The sequence below is a fragment of the Vairimorpha ceranae genome, assembly GCF_000988165.1.
Source record: "Vairimorpha ceranae strain PA08 1199 chromosome Unknown NODE_12, whole genome shotgun sequence".
Taxonomy (NCBI): domain Eukaryota; kingdom Fungi; phylum Microsporidia; family Nosematidae; genus Vairimorpha; species Vairimorpha ceranae.
Genome location: NW_020169307.1, coordinates 36009 through 50360, shown reverse-complemented (window position 1 = coordinate 50360; position 14352 = coordinate 36009). Strand labels below are relative to the sequence as shown.

The window sequence follows — 14352 nt, the reverse complement described above, 5'->3', positions numbered from 1 at the left end:
TTAATTGTGTAAATTAAAATAAAAACGTAGAATTTTTTTAATATAGCAAAATATAAGAGCTAGTGGCTTAAAAGTGTAAAATACACAGCCATATAAAACTCTTCATGCATCTAAAACAATATTTTTTATTTTTAAATTTTTTAGATATCTACAAACCTAATCAAGAAATAAACTAATAGCAAATGTTCTGCATGCAAAGACTAAATTTATATTTTAATGACAATTTTAAAATAAATATTTTATGATTATAATCAGAACATTGTAATAATATGACTTTTATAATTAAAATAAAGAAATTTTTTAAGTGCCAATGACTCATTTTAACCAACAGTTTGTTTATAGAAAACGTTTTTTAAAATATAAATACAATGTAATATTTTCATTACATTTCATTGCTGATAAGCGTGCTTTTACAAAAATTTAAATTATAAACTGTAAATTCTAAATACATAAAACAACTTATTGTAGATAAGTTATATGTCAGAAATAAGTTTAAATTTTAAAAATGAAACAAAATAAGAAGCGTTAGAAAAGTATAATTTTATAAACACATAAAATTTTTTGCAAAAATTGATATGCACAGGTCATTAAAATTTCTCATTATGAATGAAAAATATAAAGGTTGTTGTATTTTTTTATATTTTATAGTCTAATCCTATCTGCCAGAAATAGGTGGCAGATTGTTGTTCTTTAAGTAGTATTCAATTAAACTACTTAATTTAAAGATATTTTTATTTAACCTATATATTGATTGCATTCTTGTATTTTTATGACACGTTTATATTTTTAGTTTTGATTAAATCAAAATTTTCTTTGTTACACCAATAAATTTAGAATTTATACAAATAAATTTATTAATTTTTATTAATGTAGCTGTTTTAGATTACACCAATAAATTTAAAATTTAAATGTTATGATTATATATAACACTAACACATATTACATTTAACACTTAAATGCTATAAGAAAATCTGTTATAGTGGTTTTAAATAATTATACAAAAATAACTAAGCTAAAAATATAATTTTTTCACAACTTCTAAATAACTTGTAAAGAAAAAACAATGTAATAAATCTTAAATTTACATCATTGTAAATGTTTTTTACCAAGATATGTATATTTAAAACAACCATAAAAAAGTAAATTAAATGACAATCTATATTATTATTAACGAGTTCTATAACTCAAACACTCACACTATAATAAAATATTTTAATCTCTAAAGATAAACTGTTTGCTAAGTAACTTAATATGTTTATTGTTCAATCACGATTTTTATAATTTAAAATTAAACATTTTCATAAAATTTAATTTGCAATTTTTAAAAAATTAAAAATCTAACACTTTCCATTTTTGGTAAAAATATTTGTAGAAAATAAAACTTTTCATTGTTATCTTAACAATGCTATTTTTGCAAAATAAATCTTAAACAAAGTTATACTTTTGATATGCAAATTTACTATTCTAAGAATTTATCAAAAATAAATTGTAATATTTTTATAAAACCTTAATTAATCAAAAAAATATTAATTTAAAGAGATAATCAATCTTTTTATCTTTATGATTTAATTACCTGTTTTTTTAATTAATTTTATAGTATAAATACAAAAAAAAAACATTACCCATAAATGAAAATTTCTAAAAAAGTCAATAAAAAAGTCAAAAACTTAACACTTACAGAAAACCGTGCATTGGCCTTTAAGTCTACGGGTAATTTTTCATTGGATCTTTTTGTTATGATGGGTGCAAGTAGAGGGATGTCTATAATTAATTATTTCAAGAAGGCCTTTAAGATACAGCCTAAAGAAGTCTTAAGAATAGTTCTTTATTCTAGAGATATAAAGGAGGGATTAGGGGAGAGAGAACATTTTAGGGATATTTTAGCTTATTTGGAAGAAGCTAATTTTGATTATTTTAAAAAGATGGTTGAAAAAGCTCCTTTTTTAGGAAGATGGGATGATATTCTTGTTGCTAAAACTGATGAAGGATTTAAATTTGTTGCAAATAAGATTAAAGCTGCAATAGATGAACAGATTGTTGAAACTGTGAATTATTCGCTTGCCGCAAAATGGATGCCAAGACAAGGTAAAATTGCTTCTAGGCTTAGAAAACAGTGGAATATGGGAGCAAGGGAGTACAGAAAATTTTTAGTTGGTGCTACTAAGGTTGTTGAGACTGATATATGCAATAAAAATTGGGGAGAAATTGACTTTAAAAAAGTCCCGTCGTTAGCAATGGCTCGACATGCAAAGGTTTTTAAAAAAAATTGTCCAGGACGATTATTAAAGTATGTAAATGACGTCGCGGAGGGAAAAACAAAAATTAATGTATCAGCAATATATCCTTATGACGTAATAAAGTCTTTAAGAACTGCTGGACCTGAAGTTGCGGAGCAGCAATGGGAAAAGATGGTGAACACCATGGATGTCGGAGGTTTTCTGCCAATGGTTGATTCATCTGATTCAATGAATGGAGGAATTGGAGTAGATTCAAAAAAAGGTAGCTTATCATGTAGAGACGTTGCAACGTCGCTTGGACTTTATATTGCAGCAAAGCAAAAGGGTGCTTTTCATAATCTTATACTCAATTTTGATGCGTATCCTCAATTTTTAGATTTAAACGATTTCAAAACTCTGGAAGAAAAGGTAAAAGCAATAGATAAAATGGAATGGGGAGGTAATACTAACATTACTGCAGCTTTTGAACTAATTTTGTCTGTAGCACAAAAGAAAAATGTTAAAAAAGAGGATTTGCCTAAGGCTCTTATTATTTTATCGGACATGGAATTTGATGACGCAGTAAATAAATCTAAAGAAGATGAGGACAAGCTGTGCACGATTTATGAAGATTTTAAAAAGAAATATGAGGAAGCAGGACTTGAAAGACCATTAGTTATTTTTTGGAATATACAATCAAGAGAAAAGCATTTTCCAGTTAAGAAGGATGAGGCTGGTACATTACTAGTTTCAGGGTTCTCTCCAACAATTGTTAAAAAAATTTTCAGCGGTATGAATATTGAAAAAGCTTGTGATCCCCTAATGCTTATGTATGACGTAATATATGTCCCGAGGTATAATTTCGAATAAATTTATTTATCTTATCGTCTTAAAAACTTTGTATATTGTTGTATCCATTGTGTTTGTTAGACATTTGGTGTCTCTTAATATAGTTTATTTTGTAATACTTTTGCTCTTGGCTAATTTAACCTTTATCAGTATTTAAATATGTGTTCTAATTGTTGTACAATTTTTATTTTGTAAATAATTTTTTACAAGAACTACTAGGCACAAAAAGTTTAAAAAGCGTCTGTGTTTTTTATTTATGAAGATTGCACATTGGAATAGCAAATTATTGATGCAGTAGCATTTAAATTTAAATGTTTTTTAAAATAATAATAAAAATCAGCTCCCGCTGAACTGGGTTTTGTTCTTAATTTGTGTATTGTGGCAGGTGATGTTGTTCTGTATACTCACTTAAGGTGAGAGATGGTCTTAAGTAGAAAAAAGACCTTGTTTTTGAGGGAACGCTTTTTTTTCTTACAAGCAAGGCCGTAAAAATATGCCGGCGTGCAAGCACAAAATTGATATTTTATTTTTACAGCGAAGTTTTTAGTGCCCTGGTTGTTATTCTTCCGTTACTGTTTTTTTATTTTTGATAATAAACTTTTTATTTTTTTTTTATTCATCGCATAAGCTAATTCTGTTTTAAATTATTATTTTTTCTGCAATGATAAATAAAAATTTACTTAATTAAACATTAGAAAATGCCGCTAAACTTATAACATTTAAAAAAAAGTTTAATTTTTTGACATTTTATTGCGAAAATTTAGTTTTGGTACCAAACAGTTTAGTACCAGAACTAATAAACAATTTACCTTTGCTTACAGCAATCCCACTAATTTCAACCACAAATTTAAATTCATTTAAAACTTTGTATGGATCTAATTGGATTATTTGTACAAGATATTGACCCGAAATAATCAATAAATTTTCATTCAAAACTTTAATAAAATCAATATATCTAATATCTACTTGGTAACCTGTTTCTGTATCATCTTTGACAATATAAAACATATTAGTAGATGTTCCCAAGTATAAAATATTATTAAATGAATCAGCAGATGTTATAAAATAGTTCTTTTTTACTGAATTACAGTTATTATTGTAGTAAATTATAGATCCGTTACTGGCAATAAATAGTATTTTATCGTATAAATGTAAAATCTTAACAATTTTATACCCATTTGTATCTGCTATACACGTAGCGCAGTCATTTAATTCATAGCACTTACCATCGGTCTGTCCATAAAAAATCTTGCCATTAATAGCTTGAAGTGCAGAAATATTTTCAGTAGGATATATTTTACCTTCTGTTATATTAAAAATCCCTTTTTCTGTAGAATAAGCTACTTGTAAATTCCTATCCGATGCAAAATTTCGTACATCAACGTATCTACCGATTTCATTGCTAAAATTTTGTATTAACCCGTTGTCAAATATTTTCATATCAGTTAAATATAAGCCTACAATAATACAATTTTGCTTTTCACAATATTTTATAAATGATATTGACTCATCAAAGTCTATTTCTACATCAAATTTATTTTTGTCGGGTTCGACTTCTATAATTATTTTCGTTTCATAACTATAACTGTATTTTTCTATAATATTTTTAATACTTGTTTTAAAAACTTCATTCTCAATGTAAAATGTGTAAAATTCATTACTATTTTTTATTAAATTAAGATAATTTTGTAAATCTTCGGCATTAAACGTATCTTCTATGTGAATAATATGACTTAAACCATCTTTTTCTACTAGCTCGACTAAAACGTTTGTCATTAAAAAGGGAAGATTTTTACTCCCTCATGAGAAAAATGAAAAAAATACTAAATTTAAGAAAGAATAAGAATAATGAAAAAGAACCACTTAAAAATATTAATGTTCCTACATTTAGTGAAGAATTTGCCTTTTCTCACTCGCTAAGACCTCCATATAATGTTTTATTAGACACAAATTATATTAACGATTGTGTTCGTAAAAAGAAAGATGTGAAAAATGAACTATGGACAGTTTTAGATGGAAATGTAAAAATGCATATAACTGATTGTGTTATAGCAGAGTTAGAAAAACTAGGACGTCCTTATAGAGTTGCTTTGGCTTTAGTAAGAGGACAAGATATTGTGCGTCTTAAATGTGACCATAAGGGAACCTACGCGGATGATTGTATCCTGGATCGTGTTACTGAACACAAATGTTATGTTGTGGCTACTTCTGATGTTGGTTTAAAACAAAGAATAAAAAATATTCAGGGGGTTCCTATAGTATCATTTAGAGGACAAAGATCAACTGTTGAGCGATTTATTCCTGCAACTTATTAATATGTGATGATTTTTTTAATTAAAAACGATATAATATTTTATTGATTCACTTTGAAACATGTTTTACATTTTTAAAATAAAAAAATATTTTCTTCGATTTTTTTATGATTACACTCCTTTTAATATTTGTATACACGTTCACAGACATTGATAATACAGAGGCTTACAATCTATTTGATGAAGAACATAAACTAGTAGTTCCTACTGAGCTGTCTGCAGTTCCTGATGTTACTCATATCTCTAAGAAGGATTTAGCAGATACCATTGTAGGGAAAATATATGGAGAAATAAGATACTTATTAAGTCACTACTATATTTATTTTTCTACAAACAGCCCAGATTTTAAGAAGTGGTATGATTCTGACTTTTTTGAAATGGATGATAAGCTTAAGTCTTCTATTGTAAATGGCTTAAATACTAATATTAAATCAATAAGAGACCTTGACCCATTCTGGCTTGAAACACAGGGTCCTTATTTACAAGCCAGAGTGACAAATCTAAGTAGCATGATTTTAAGACTTAAAAACTTAATGGATGCACAGAGCACAAAATACAACAATGTTAAAGACGACCAAGAATTAAGCACACTAGCCCCAGAAGATAGAAATGTTTGGCTGTACAATAAAGCCATTTACATTGTCGAAAATTTAAAAGCAGGACTTAAAAACCACGAAGATGGTAGATTTCCCGAAGTGTACAAAAATTTTATTAATGCAACCGTTGAAAAGAAGAAGATTGATGCCGTTTTTAGCAAAATTGTATTAAGCATATAAATAAATTTTAATTTAATATAAACATTTTGTTTACAACATATACAAATTTTCATTACATAAACATTCTAACGCATTTAAAAACCACCAGTCACAATTATCATGTTTCAACTTTTTATAAAGCTGTTTAACAATCAAAAAAAACTTAATTTCAAATTCTTCTAAATTTATACATTCTTCTTTTTTGTCAAGACCTATAAAATTAAAAGTTAAATCTATAATTTGTGATAATATTAAATATGTATCACTAGAAATTAAAAAAAGATTTTTTAGATACTTTAAAATAGTGTTATTAATATCTCTTATAAGGTTATCTATATCACTAAATATAATATTTTTTAGATCTGAAAAAATTGAAAATTTTAGATGCTGTACAAAACACAACATTAATTTTGAAAATCGATAGTGAAAATTTTTCTGTAAAAAAAATTGAATAACAGAAAAAGTAAATAAAAACCTAAAAATTATTTCTAACTCTATAAAATCTTTTTTTGTTAGTATTAATTTTAGAATTTTAGGATTAAAGTCTAGTGTAATAAATTCTAAAATCGATTGGTTATTTTTGACTTGTAAATCTGTATTTAAAATTTTATAAATAGTGTTATTTATGTCATAATTTGTTAATTTAAAACAAATCATGTCTACTTTTTTAAATAAATTAATTTTGCGAATTAATTTCTTATTTTCTTCTGAATGTATAGAAAAATCGTTAGATAAGTTAAATGATCTATCATTGTATAAATCTGTAAATAAATCGCTATAAAATGACATATCTTGCAATAACAGATATTTTTCCATTAAAAAAATTTCATATTGTAAATCTTTACATAACAAATTGTAGGTTATGTCTTTTACAAAAGAAAGTGTGCCAGATATTCCTTTCTTAAGTATTATATCTTGACTGATATAATTAATAATATTAATATCTAAACAATTAAGTAATTGGACCAATTTACCACATTTTAATATTTTTTCATTTTCCTCTGATTTAGCACTAGGTTTTAAATAATATTTAGATTTCCAAAATCCTTCTTCAATATTTTCTAGATTTAAATTATGTTCTGTAATAAAAAATGAAGACGATAAACTACCGTATATTATCCAATTAATAATATTATCATCAAAATGTTTAGTAATAGATTTTTTTAAATCTTTAAAAATAGGTTTTTCTAGTACAGAGAAAATATTATAATATATTTCTGAGTCATCAGATGTTCTACAAGCATCAATAATGAACTTAAAATCTCTAAATAATTCTATAAAACTTTGTATACTAACATATAAAGTTTCTAAATCTCGTGTATTCCTGTTTTCTTCAATTTTCAGGAGATACAACTTTTTATGCTTTAAAAAAAAGTCGCTAATTATTTTTTTTATGCAATTTTCATAAGAAATATTTTTAAAAATGAATTTATGTGTAATTCTAACATTTATGCAAATTTCTTCAAAAGGAAAAAGGTATTCAAGAGGATAATTTCCTTCTAAAAGTAGAGCGTATTTTTTATTTTTCATACCAATAGATAGATATTCGGTATCAATGCCACATAACATAAATATCATATTTTCAATAATTATATGATTTCTATCAAATAACTGGCAAGGACTCTTTGTCATTTAAAGGGTAAAGAAAATTATAAAGAAAGATGCTAACTTGTGATAAATAACTTTTTACACAGTAGAATTAAGATTGTAATTTATATTTCATCGAGATGTTAATGTTATTTAATTAGTCAAATTTATCTATAATAAAAATTTAAATATGAATGTTATCTTAATATATAAAATTATAACTGTGATATTTCTTTTATCACAACTTTTTTATAAAACTATTTTGTACAGAAAATAAATAATTAAAGGTAAATTGTATAATTTTAAGTAACAATTTGACTATTTTTTCTAAAAATTATGCTTTATTTAAATTTTACAATTAATGCACAATTTTAATATTAATAGCACATTTTAAATCCATAAAAATAAAAAAGTAAAAATGCTTACTTATCATGTTTTGTAAAAATTTTTGTCGAGGAACAATAATGTTTAGTTTTAATAATTTTTAATAATTTTCTGACTCATGCAGGAAGAAAGCCAATCAATAAAAATATTATTTATAATTTTTTTTCATAATTTTATGAATAGATTAATAACAAGGCAGAAAAGAAATTACTACTTGCAAAAGGCTGATATTAACATAAACAGGCATAATGACAAAGCTATTTCTAAAATAAACGATTCATTATTGTATAAAAACAAATTATCTAGTGATTACTTACTTGTTTAAAATAATAATTTATATAAAAGTCATTAAATACAAGTGCTAAATTTAAAAATCATTTATAACAAATGTTAATCATGGTTTTTAAAGTTATATATTGATAACTATAACTAATTTATATCTTTATTCACACAATAATTCATTATCAAACTTGAAAATTTAAGTAAATATAAAAAAATTATAGCGATATTAAGTGAATAGTTATTTTAGTTAAACTTACATAATACAATTTAATACAAAAGCATTAGTAATCAATTTTAATTATTTGATTTAGTTACATAATAATAACATTATTTTATACGTTAAATCTATAGTAATTAATTATTAAATTGTATCCTTAAATGTTTGAGGAATCCCTCGGTAAACTATTAAATATTATACAGTCTGAAGATTGTTATAAAATACAGATCATCAGTAGAGAAGATATAAAAACATTTATTAAGTTTTTAGATTACAACAATATTACGTTTTATTTGCATTCTTGGAATGCAAGTTCTGATAGTCCAAATGATATTCATATTTACACATCCTTAAAAAATCTAAATTTAAATCACAAAAAAATAATTCTATATTCTAATATTTATAACATTAATTTTGTGCAATATGTGTTTACTCCTACATACACAGATAAATTAATGTTTTATAAATCATACAAAAACAGTAAAAAAGTTATTGATACATATAACACTTATACAATACATGAATTATATAATAAGATTTGTATACAAGAAAGTATTATAGAAAAATATGTAGAAATATTTTTTGACTATTATGAGGTATTACTCCTTTATGCAGTTTCAAAATATTCAGATATTTTTAAAATATTATCTTGTGTACAAGGCATTGATGAAAAAATACAAAATTTATTTTTGTTAAAACTTAAACTTAATGGATTAGTAGATAAAGAAATTGTATTACACAAAAATAATGCGTATAAGCTAAATGTAAGTATACAAACACTAGCTAAGATATGCAATAAGGCAGAATTAAACATTTTTGCATGAGAAATTTTTTTGAAATTTTTTATTAAATACATGTAACAAATATTACTTGTAGTAAACAGGTTCAAAGTGATTAGGTGTGTGTAATATTGTTATTTTTTGCTCATACATTCCGTATAATCTACTGCAATTTTCGTTATTCTCTTGAATATCAATAACTTCTATAGAAAGGGGTAAAATTTCAACTAGAGCACAAATCTCAAGATACCCAGCTTCAATGTAAAAAGGTTCTATAAATTTTTTACAATATGTTTCTACCGTCATATCGGGGATATAAGGCTGATATAACTCAGAATTTATTCTCATTTGTGCTGAAATGGCAAGACGTATTAAATAAATAATTTCATACCACCTCTCCAGACATACATCTTCTAGTTTCTCATCACTGTTAATAATATCATTAAATGCTTCTATATTATTAATATACACAACTTCATCAATATTTAAATTTGTCAAATAGTTTTTAACTCTGTCTGTAAAGGAAATCCACTCACTTGAAAATGAAGAATTTTCGCGTGCAAAAGTAATAATTTGTACTGATAGACTGATATAAAGGCAATTTCCATCTCTTATAATTTCTCTAAAATATTTAAGATCTCCAAATTTCTTAGAAAACTGATTATGAAGGAAAATATCTTTTTTTTCAGAAACTGCTTTACCTTGAAATTTTGGTTTTGCCATAATAGGGGGTGAATAATCATAAAATCAATTGTAAAAATGTAGCAGATTAGATGATATTTTTATCAACTTTCAACATGTCTGTATTTAGAACATCTTCCAAAATAACCATCCTATGATATCCATGGACCTGTTTTTTATAAAGATTGCCTTTAAAAACAATAGGTCCAAAAATGTGTAGTAAATCATTTTTAGAGGTACCACTAAATTTCTTCTTTTTTTCTATATTTTTAAAAAGATTTTGCAGAAGAATTAAAAATATTCTATTTCTACTATTTACAATAAATGGCACTCGTTTTATGATCTTCTTCTGTTTTATTGGATTATAATTAACATATGCATCAAATAACTCTTCATTCACGGCATTAGGCAAAAGTGGAATACTGTTGTCTCTAACAATTTTAATAAATGTTTGACCCAGCAGATAAATATCAATATCATCATAATTAATATCTACATTTGAATTATTTATTAAGTCATAAACTTGTTGTATTTCATTCTCTTTAAAACTTCCGTAAAATAATTTATGTGTTTTGCTTTTAACTAGAAAAAGTTCTATTAATTTGATAATTTTATCAGAACAAAACGATTCATCTTGATTTTCTACTTTTAGGCATAAAATGGCTGCTAAACAACCTGGTATTTGACACATTAAACCATTATTTTCTAAAATATCTTCTATACATTTATTTCTTAAAGACAATGTTTCTTCTTGTGTTAAAGAATCATACAAAACATACTCTCCGTTTATCAAATTTGCCATGATTGAAACTTAAAATTATTTATAAAGCAAACATGATACATTTAAAATATTCAATAACAGGTCATTACATAATTTTAAATGTCTCGTAAAATTTTGAAACACTTATTCTAACATCTTTAAATTATGCAAAATGTTTCTTAAATATTTTTTTTGCATAAATTTGTTTTTTTAAACTAATAAATTGTTTTTAATTTTTTTGTATAAATAATTTTTTTTTCTTTGAGGGGTAATATGGCAGCAGAAGAGAAAAACCAATTATTATTTGTTGACAGAACTAAAATTGACAAATTGTTGGAAGACATTAAAGAAGAAAATAAGGAGTATACCGATACTATTCAAGTACAAGTTAGTCTTAGGGGCTTAGATCCAAGAAGAGATAATAAAATTACTAAGGATATTACTATGCCTTATAAATCAAGATATTTAAGTAAGACTATTGTTTTGGCTGATAAAGATACTGGTGCAATTTGTGAAGAAAAAGGTATACCTTTTGTTTTGATCGATGATCTTATGCAGGATAAAATGATTACTGAAAAGAAAAAGATCTTTAAATCAAACAAATATTTTATTTTATGCAAAGGATCTAATAAAGTTTTTCAGACTAAAATATTTTTAAGAGCTGGTAAAATTCCTTATATGCTTAAAGATGATGATAAAGTTGATGTTGTATACAACAATGCTCTTAAAATGTATCGAATGAGGGTTAAGGATATGTCTGTTACATCTTTTCCTGTTGGACATACTAAAATGGATAATAATGAAATTTTTGAGAATATTAAGCATGGACTTACAATTATGACGGCTGCATTAAAAAAAGGAGAAGAAAATATAAAGAATGTTTTTTTGAAGGGAGCACAAAGGGCACCAAAAAAACTTTATTAATAAATTAGTTTATTAATTTTGCCTTGTACCTTTGGAATGTTCTTTCTAAAGTTGTTTGTTTATTCTGTGTTTACTTTGAATATTTAAAATTTATAAACTATATAATTTATCAGTTAAATGAGTTTGTAATAAAAAAGTTTCAATCAAATAAAATGTTTTACAGAAAAATTGTCCTAATTACTTTAAATTCTGATATGTAAAATGGTTGTGTAGATTATCAATAATATTTTTATTGGTTTTACTTTCTTCCTGCATGAGTCAGAAAATTTATAAAATAAAATATAATTGTTCCTTGACATAACTAAATAATAATTTTAACTTTTGTACATGTATAATCTTATTGAGAATAAATGTATTTTTTGTGTGTTTTTTTTCGATAATTTACCATAAAATAATTAAAAATCAAACTGATAAAATTTTAATTAATAAATGAAAAAAGCTTATTCTAGTATTATATTAATTAATCAACCATTTATTGATTTTTTTCCAGAAAAAAATAACTTAAAATTACCTTTTTTTTTTATATACGCAACACCAAAAGCAATTAGGAAAACACATACACACACAGTGGCGTAATACGGAAACCTACTATTTTTTGAATCAAAATTATCACCAGAATTTGATTCGTTTTGTCTTCTATACAAATTTTTAGGTTTATTATCATTATTTATTTCCTTTGTAATATCATTTTTACTATCTTCCTTTTCTGTAATTAGCTCATTTTTGTCATGTAAAGTTTCGTCATTTTCTTCCACAATATTTTTCTCGCACCCATTTTCTAAACTAATCTTATCTTTTATTAATTGACTAACATCTAAATCATTTTTTTCCAAAATATTATTAAAATTGTCTTTCGCTTGATTCTCATTACAATTATTAGAAAACAGATCAGGTTCAATTAATGCATTAGAATTTTCAATATCAAGCAAGCTATCTTTAATTTTTAAATTATTCTCTACATCAAAATCTTGCGTTTTGACTTTTGTGTTAAAGTCATTTAATTCAGCAGTATTCTCAATGGAATTTTTATTTTGCAAAATAATACTATTTTGATCCTCAAAATTTCCATTTTTAGTATTATAAAAAGAATCCGACGCTTCATCAAAGTTGTTGTTAAATGTTTTAATTTCTTGCATTGTATCATTTTTCTCATTTTCTTCTCTACATTCTTCTTGTTCATCCTCTTTCATTGCTTCGTTGGCAAAATCTTCAATATCTTTGCAAAATAATTCTTCAACAACTTTTTGTGCGCTTTTTGACAAGAAATTATTAACATTTTGAAAAACTTTCTCACACTCTTTGACTTTTGCATAAAAAGAATCTCCAGCAACATACACAAAATTGAATGCTTTTTCTTCCAAAAAAATGGAACTTAAATAAAATTTTCTTTCTAAATTTAAATTACTGAGTGATTCTGCCTTGCGTTGTAAACTATAACTGTCAACATTTTCATATAAAATTAAAGAACTTGGTCTCTTCTTTTTCTTAATACTATCCAAAAAAATTGTCCAAATATGGCGGCCAACATATCTAACATTTTTAAATATCAGTTGTCTACTTTTATTATGTATGCAAGTTTTTTCGTCAATGTTCGTGTTACTAATCATAACAACGTTTTCATTGTCAAGTAAAATCAGAATACATAATCGAATGTATTTTTCATTATCAATTATTGGCATAATTTTAATATATCCAAAGTTGCTTTCTTCACTCAGTGCATTGTAAACTTTAATATCACATTCAATTTTATTAACATTAAAACCGTAATTCGTAAAGTAAAGATTATTTTCTATGAGAACAACAACATCTTTAATCTTTTTAATTTCTTTTTTGTTGAATCGTAGCATAAAACTCATATCAGCAAATATTTCTGTTAAACTGAAAACAAATAAAAAAATTATCATGGGGGCTGAAAAGTTTTTTGATTATTTATAAAATTATTTATACAACATGCAAAAAAATTTATGTAAACAAAAAAATTAAATTAAAATATAGATTTGTGATTAAAAAATTGTAAAAACTCAAATTTATTTATTTACAACGTCGAAAATAATTATTTTAACGATTTTTTTAAAATTTAAACACAATTTAGAAGGATTGAGAAAATTAAAAACAATGATCATTTAATTCTCATTTTAAATTAATTTATTAAATAATTGATATGAAATCAATTATAATACAATGTTTTTGTTTAAATTTGCTTTAGAAACAACTTTTACATGTAAACATTTATTGTAAACTACAAAAACTGCATTATATTTACCATCATAAAATTTCTAGATTACTTTAAATTTTTTAATGTTTCAAAATTATGTTATTGTATTAATTAAAAAATTGTTGGTTTTAACGACCATCATATGTATACACATTAAATTTCGTGTGCATAAACATTTTGAGAAAAAATATCAATAATTTTTTTCTTAAAATTATTTTAATTTACAATTGAAGAAATTAGAAATTAAAAAAATTATAGCATATTTTTAATTTAACACTTTAAAAGTAAAACATTGCTTTAGTATTTTATCAATTTTAAATTTAAAACTAATATTTGCAAAATTATTTGAAACATTAATTATTATTTGACTTTTGCGCTTTTGAAAAATACT

At 24.3% G+C, this 14352-nt stretch overlaps 10 protein-coding genes across 10 annotated transcripts; 5 read left to right on the top strand and 5 right to left on the bottom strand.

Annotated features, from left to right (window-relative positions):
• Window positions 1–1628: 1628 nt before the first annotated feature.
• Window positions 1629–3086, top strand: AAJ76_1200048732 (hypothetical protein; the record flags this gene model as incomplete). The annotated part of the gene is made up of 1 exon (XM_024473871.1): window positions 1629–3086. The coding sequence occupies one exon, from the start codon at window positions 1629–1631 to the stop codon at window positions 3084–3086; it is 1458 nt and encodes a 485-aa protein (XP_024331535.1).
• A 726-nt stretch (window positions 3087–3812) lies between these two features.
• On the bottom strand, window positions 3813–4841 carry AAJ76_1200045520 (hypothetical protein; the record flags this gene model as incomplete). The annotated part of the gene is made up of 1 exon (XM_024473869.1): window positions 3813–4841. One exon carries the CDS (start codon window positions 4839–4841, stop codon window positions 3813–3815), a length of 1029 nt encoding a protein of 342 aa, XP_024331534.1.
• A 26-nt stretch (window positions 4842–4867) lies between these two features.
• Window positions 4868–5380, top strand: AAJ76_1200045493 (fcf1p; the record flags this gene model as incomplete). Its single annotated transcript, XM_024473868.1, has 1 exon — window positions 4868–5380. One exon carries the CDS (start codon window positions 4868–4870, stop codon window positions 5378–5380), a length of 513 nt encoding a protein of 170 aa, XP_024331533.1.
• A 104-nt stretch (window positions 5381–5484) lies between these two features.
• Window positions 5485–6153, top strand: AAJ76_1200044876 (spore wall protein precursor; the record flags this gene model as incomplete). Its single annotated transcript, XM_024473867.1, has 1 exon — window positions 5485–6153. One exon carries the CDS (start codon window positions 5485–5487, stop codon window positions 6151–6153), a length of 669 nt encoding a protein of 222 aa, XP_024331532.1.
• Window positions 6154–6183: 30 nt separating this feature from the next.
• Window positions 6184–7764, bottom strand: AAJ76_1200042597 (hypothetical protein; the record flags this gene model as incomplete). Its single annotated transcript, XM_024473866.1, has 1 exon — window positions 6184–7764. One exon carries the CDS (start codon window positions 7762–7764, stop codon window positions 6184–6186), a length of 1581 nt encoding a protein of 526 aa, XP_024331531.1.
• A 999-nt stretch (window positions 7765–8763) lies between these two features.
• AAJ76_1200041597 (hypothetical protein) lies at window positions 8764–9426 on the top strand (the record flags this gene model as incomplete). The annotated part of the gene is made up of 1 exon (XM_024473865.1): window positions 8764–9426. One exon carries the CDS (start codon window positions 8764–8766, stop codon window positions 9424–9426), a length of 663 nt encoding a protein of 220 aa, XP_024331530.1.
• Window positions 9427–9468: 42 nt separating this feature from the next.
• Window positions 9469–10104, bottom strand: AAJ76_1200040257 (cysteine protease; the record flags this gene model as incomplete). The annotated part of the gene is made up of 1 exon (XM_024473864.1): window positions 9469–10104. The coding sequence occupies one exon, from the start codon at window positions 10102–10104 to the stop codon at window positions 9469–9471; it is 636 nt and encodes a 211-aa protein (XP_024331529.1).
• Window positions 10105–10150: 46 nt separating this feature from the next.
• Window positions 10151–10864, bottom strand: AAJ76_1200039497 (vip36-like vesicular integral membrane; the record flags this gene model as incomplete). Its single annotated transcript, XM_024473863.1, has 1 exon — window positions 10151–10864. One exon carries the CDS (start codon window positions 10862–10864, stop codon window positions 10151–10153), a length of 714 nt encoding a protein of 237 aa, XP_024331528.1.
• A 231-nt stretch (window positions 10865–11095) lies between these two features.
• Window positions 11096–11746, top strand: AAJ76_1200039265 (60s ribosomal protein l10a; the record flags this gene model as incomplete). The annotated part of the gene is made up of 1 exon (XM_024473862.1): window positions 11096–11746. One exon carries the CDS (start codon window positions 11096–11098, stop codon window positions 11744–11746), a length of 651 nt encoding a protein of 216 aa, XP_024331527.1.
• Window positions 11747–12210: 464 nt separating this feature from the next.
• Window positions 12211–13650, bottom strand: AAJ76_1200036711 (hypothetical protein; the record flags this gene model as incomplete). The annotated part of the gene is made up of 1 exon (XM_024473861.1): window positions 12211–13650. One exon carries the CDS (start codon window positions 13648–13650, stop codon window positions 12211–12213), a length of 1440 nt encoding a protein of 479 aa, XP_024331526.1.
• Window positions 13651–14352: the final 702 nt, after the last annotated feature.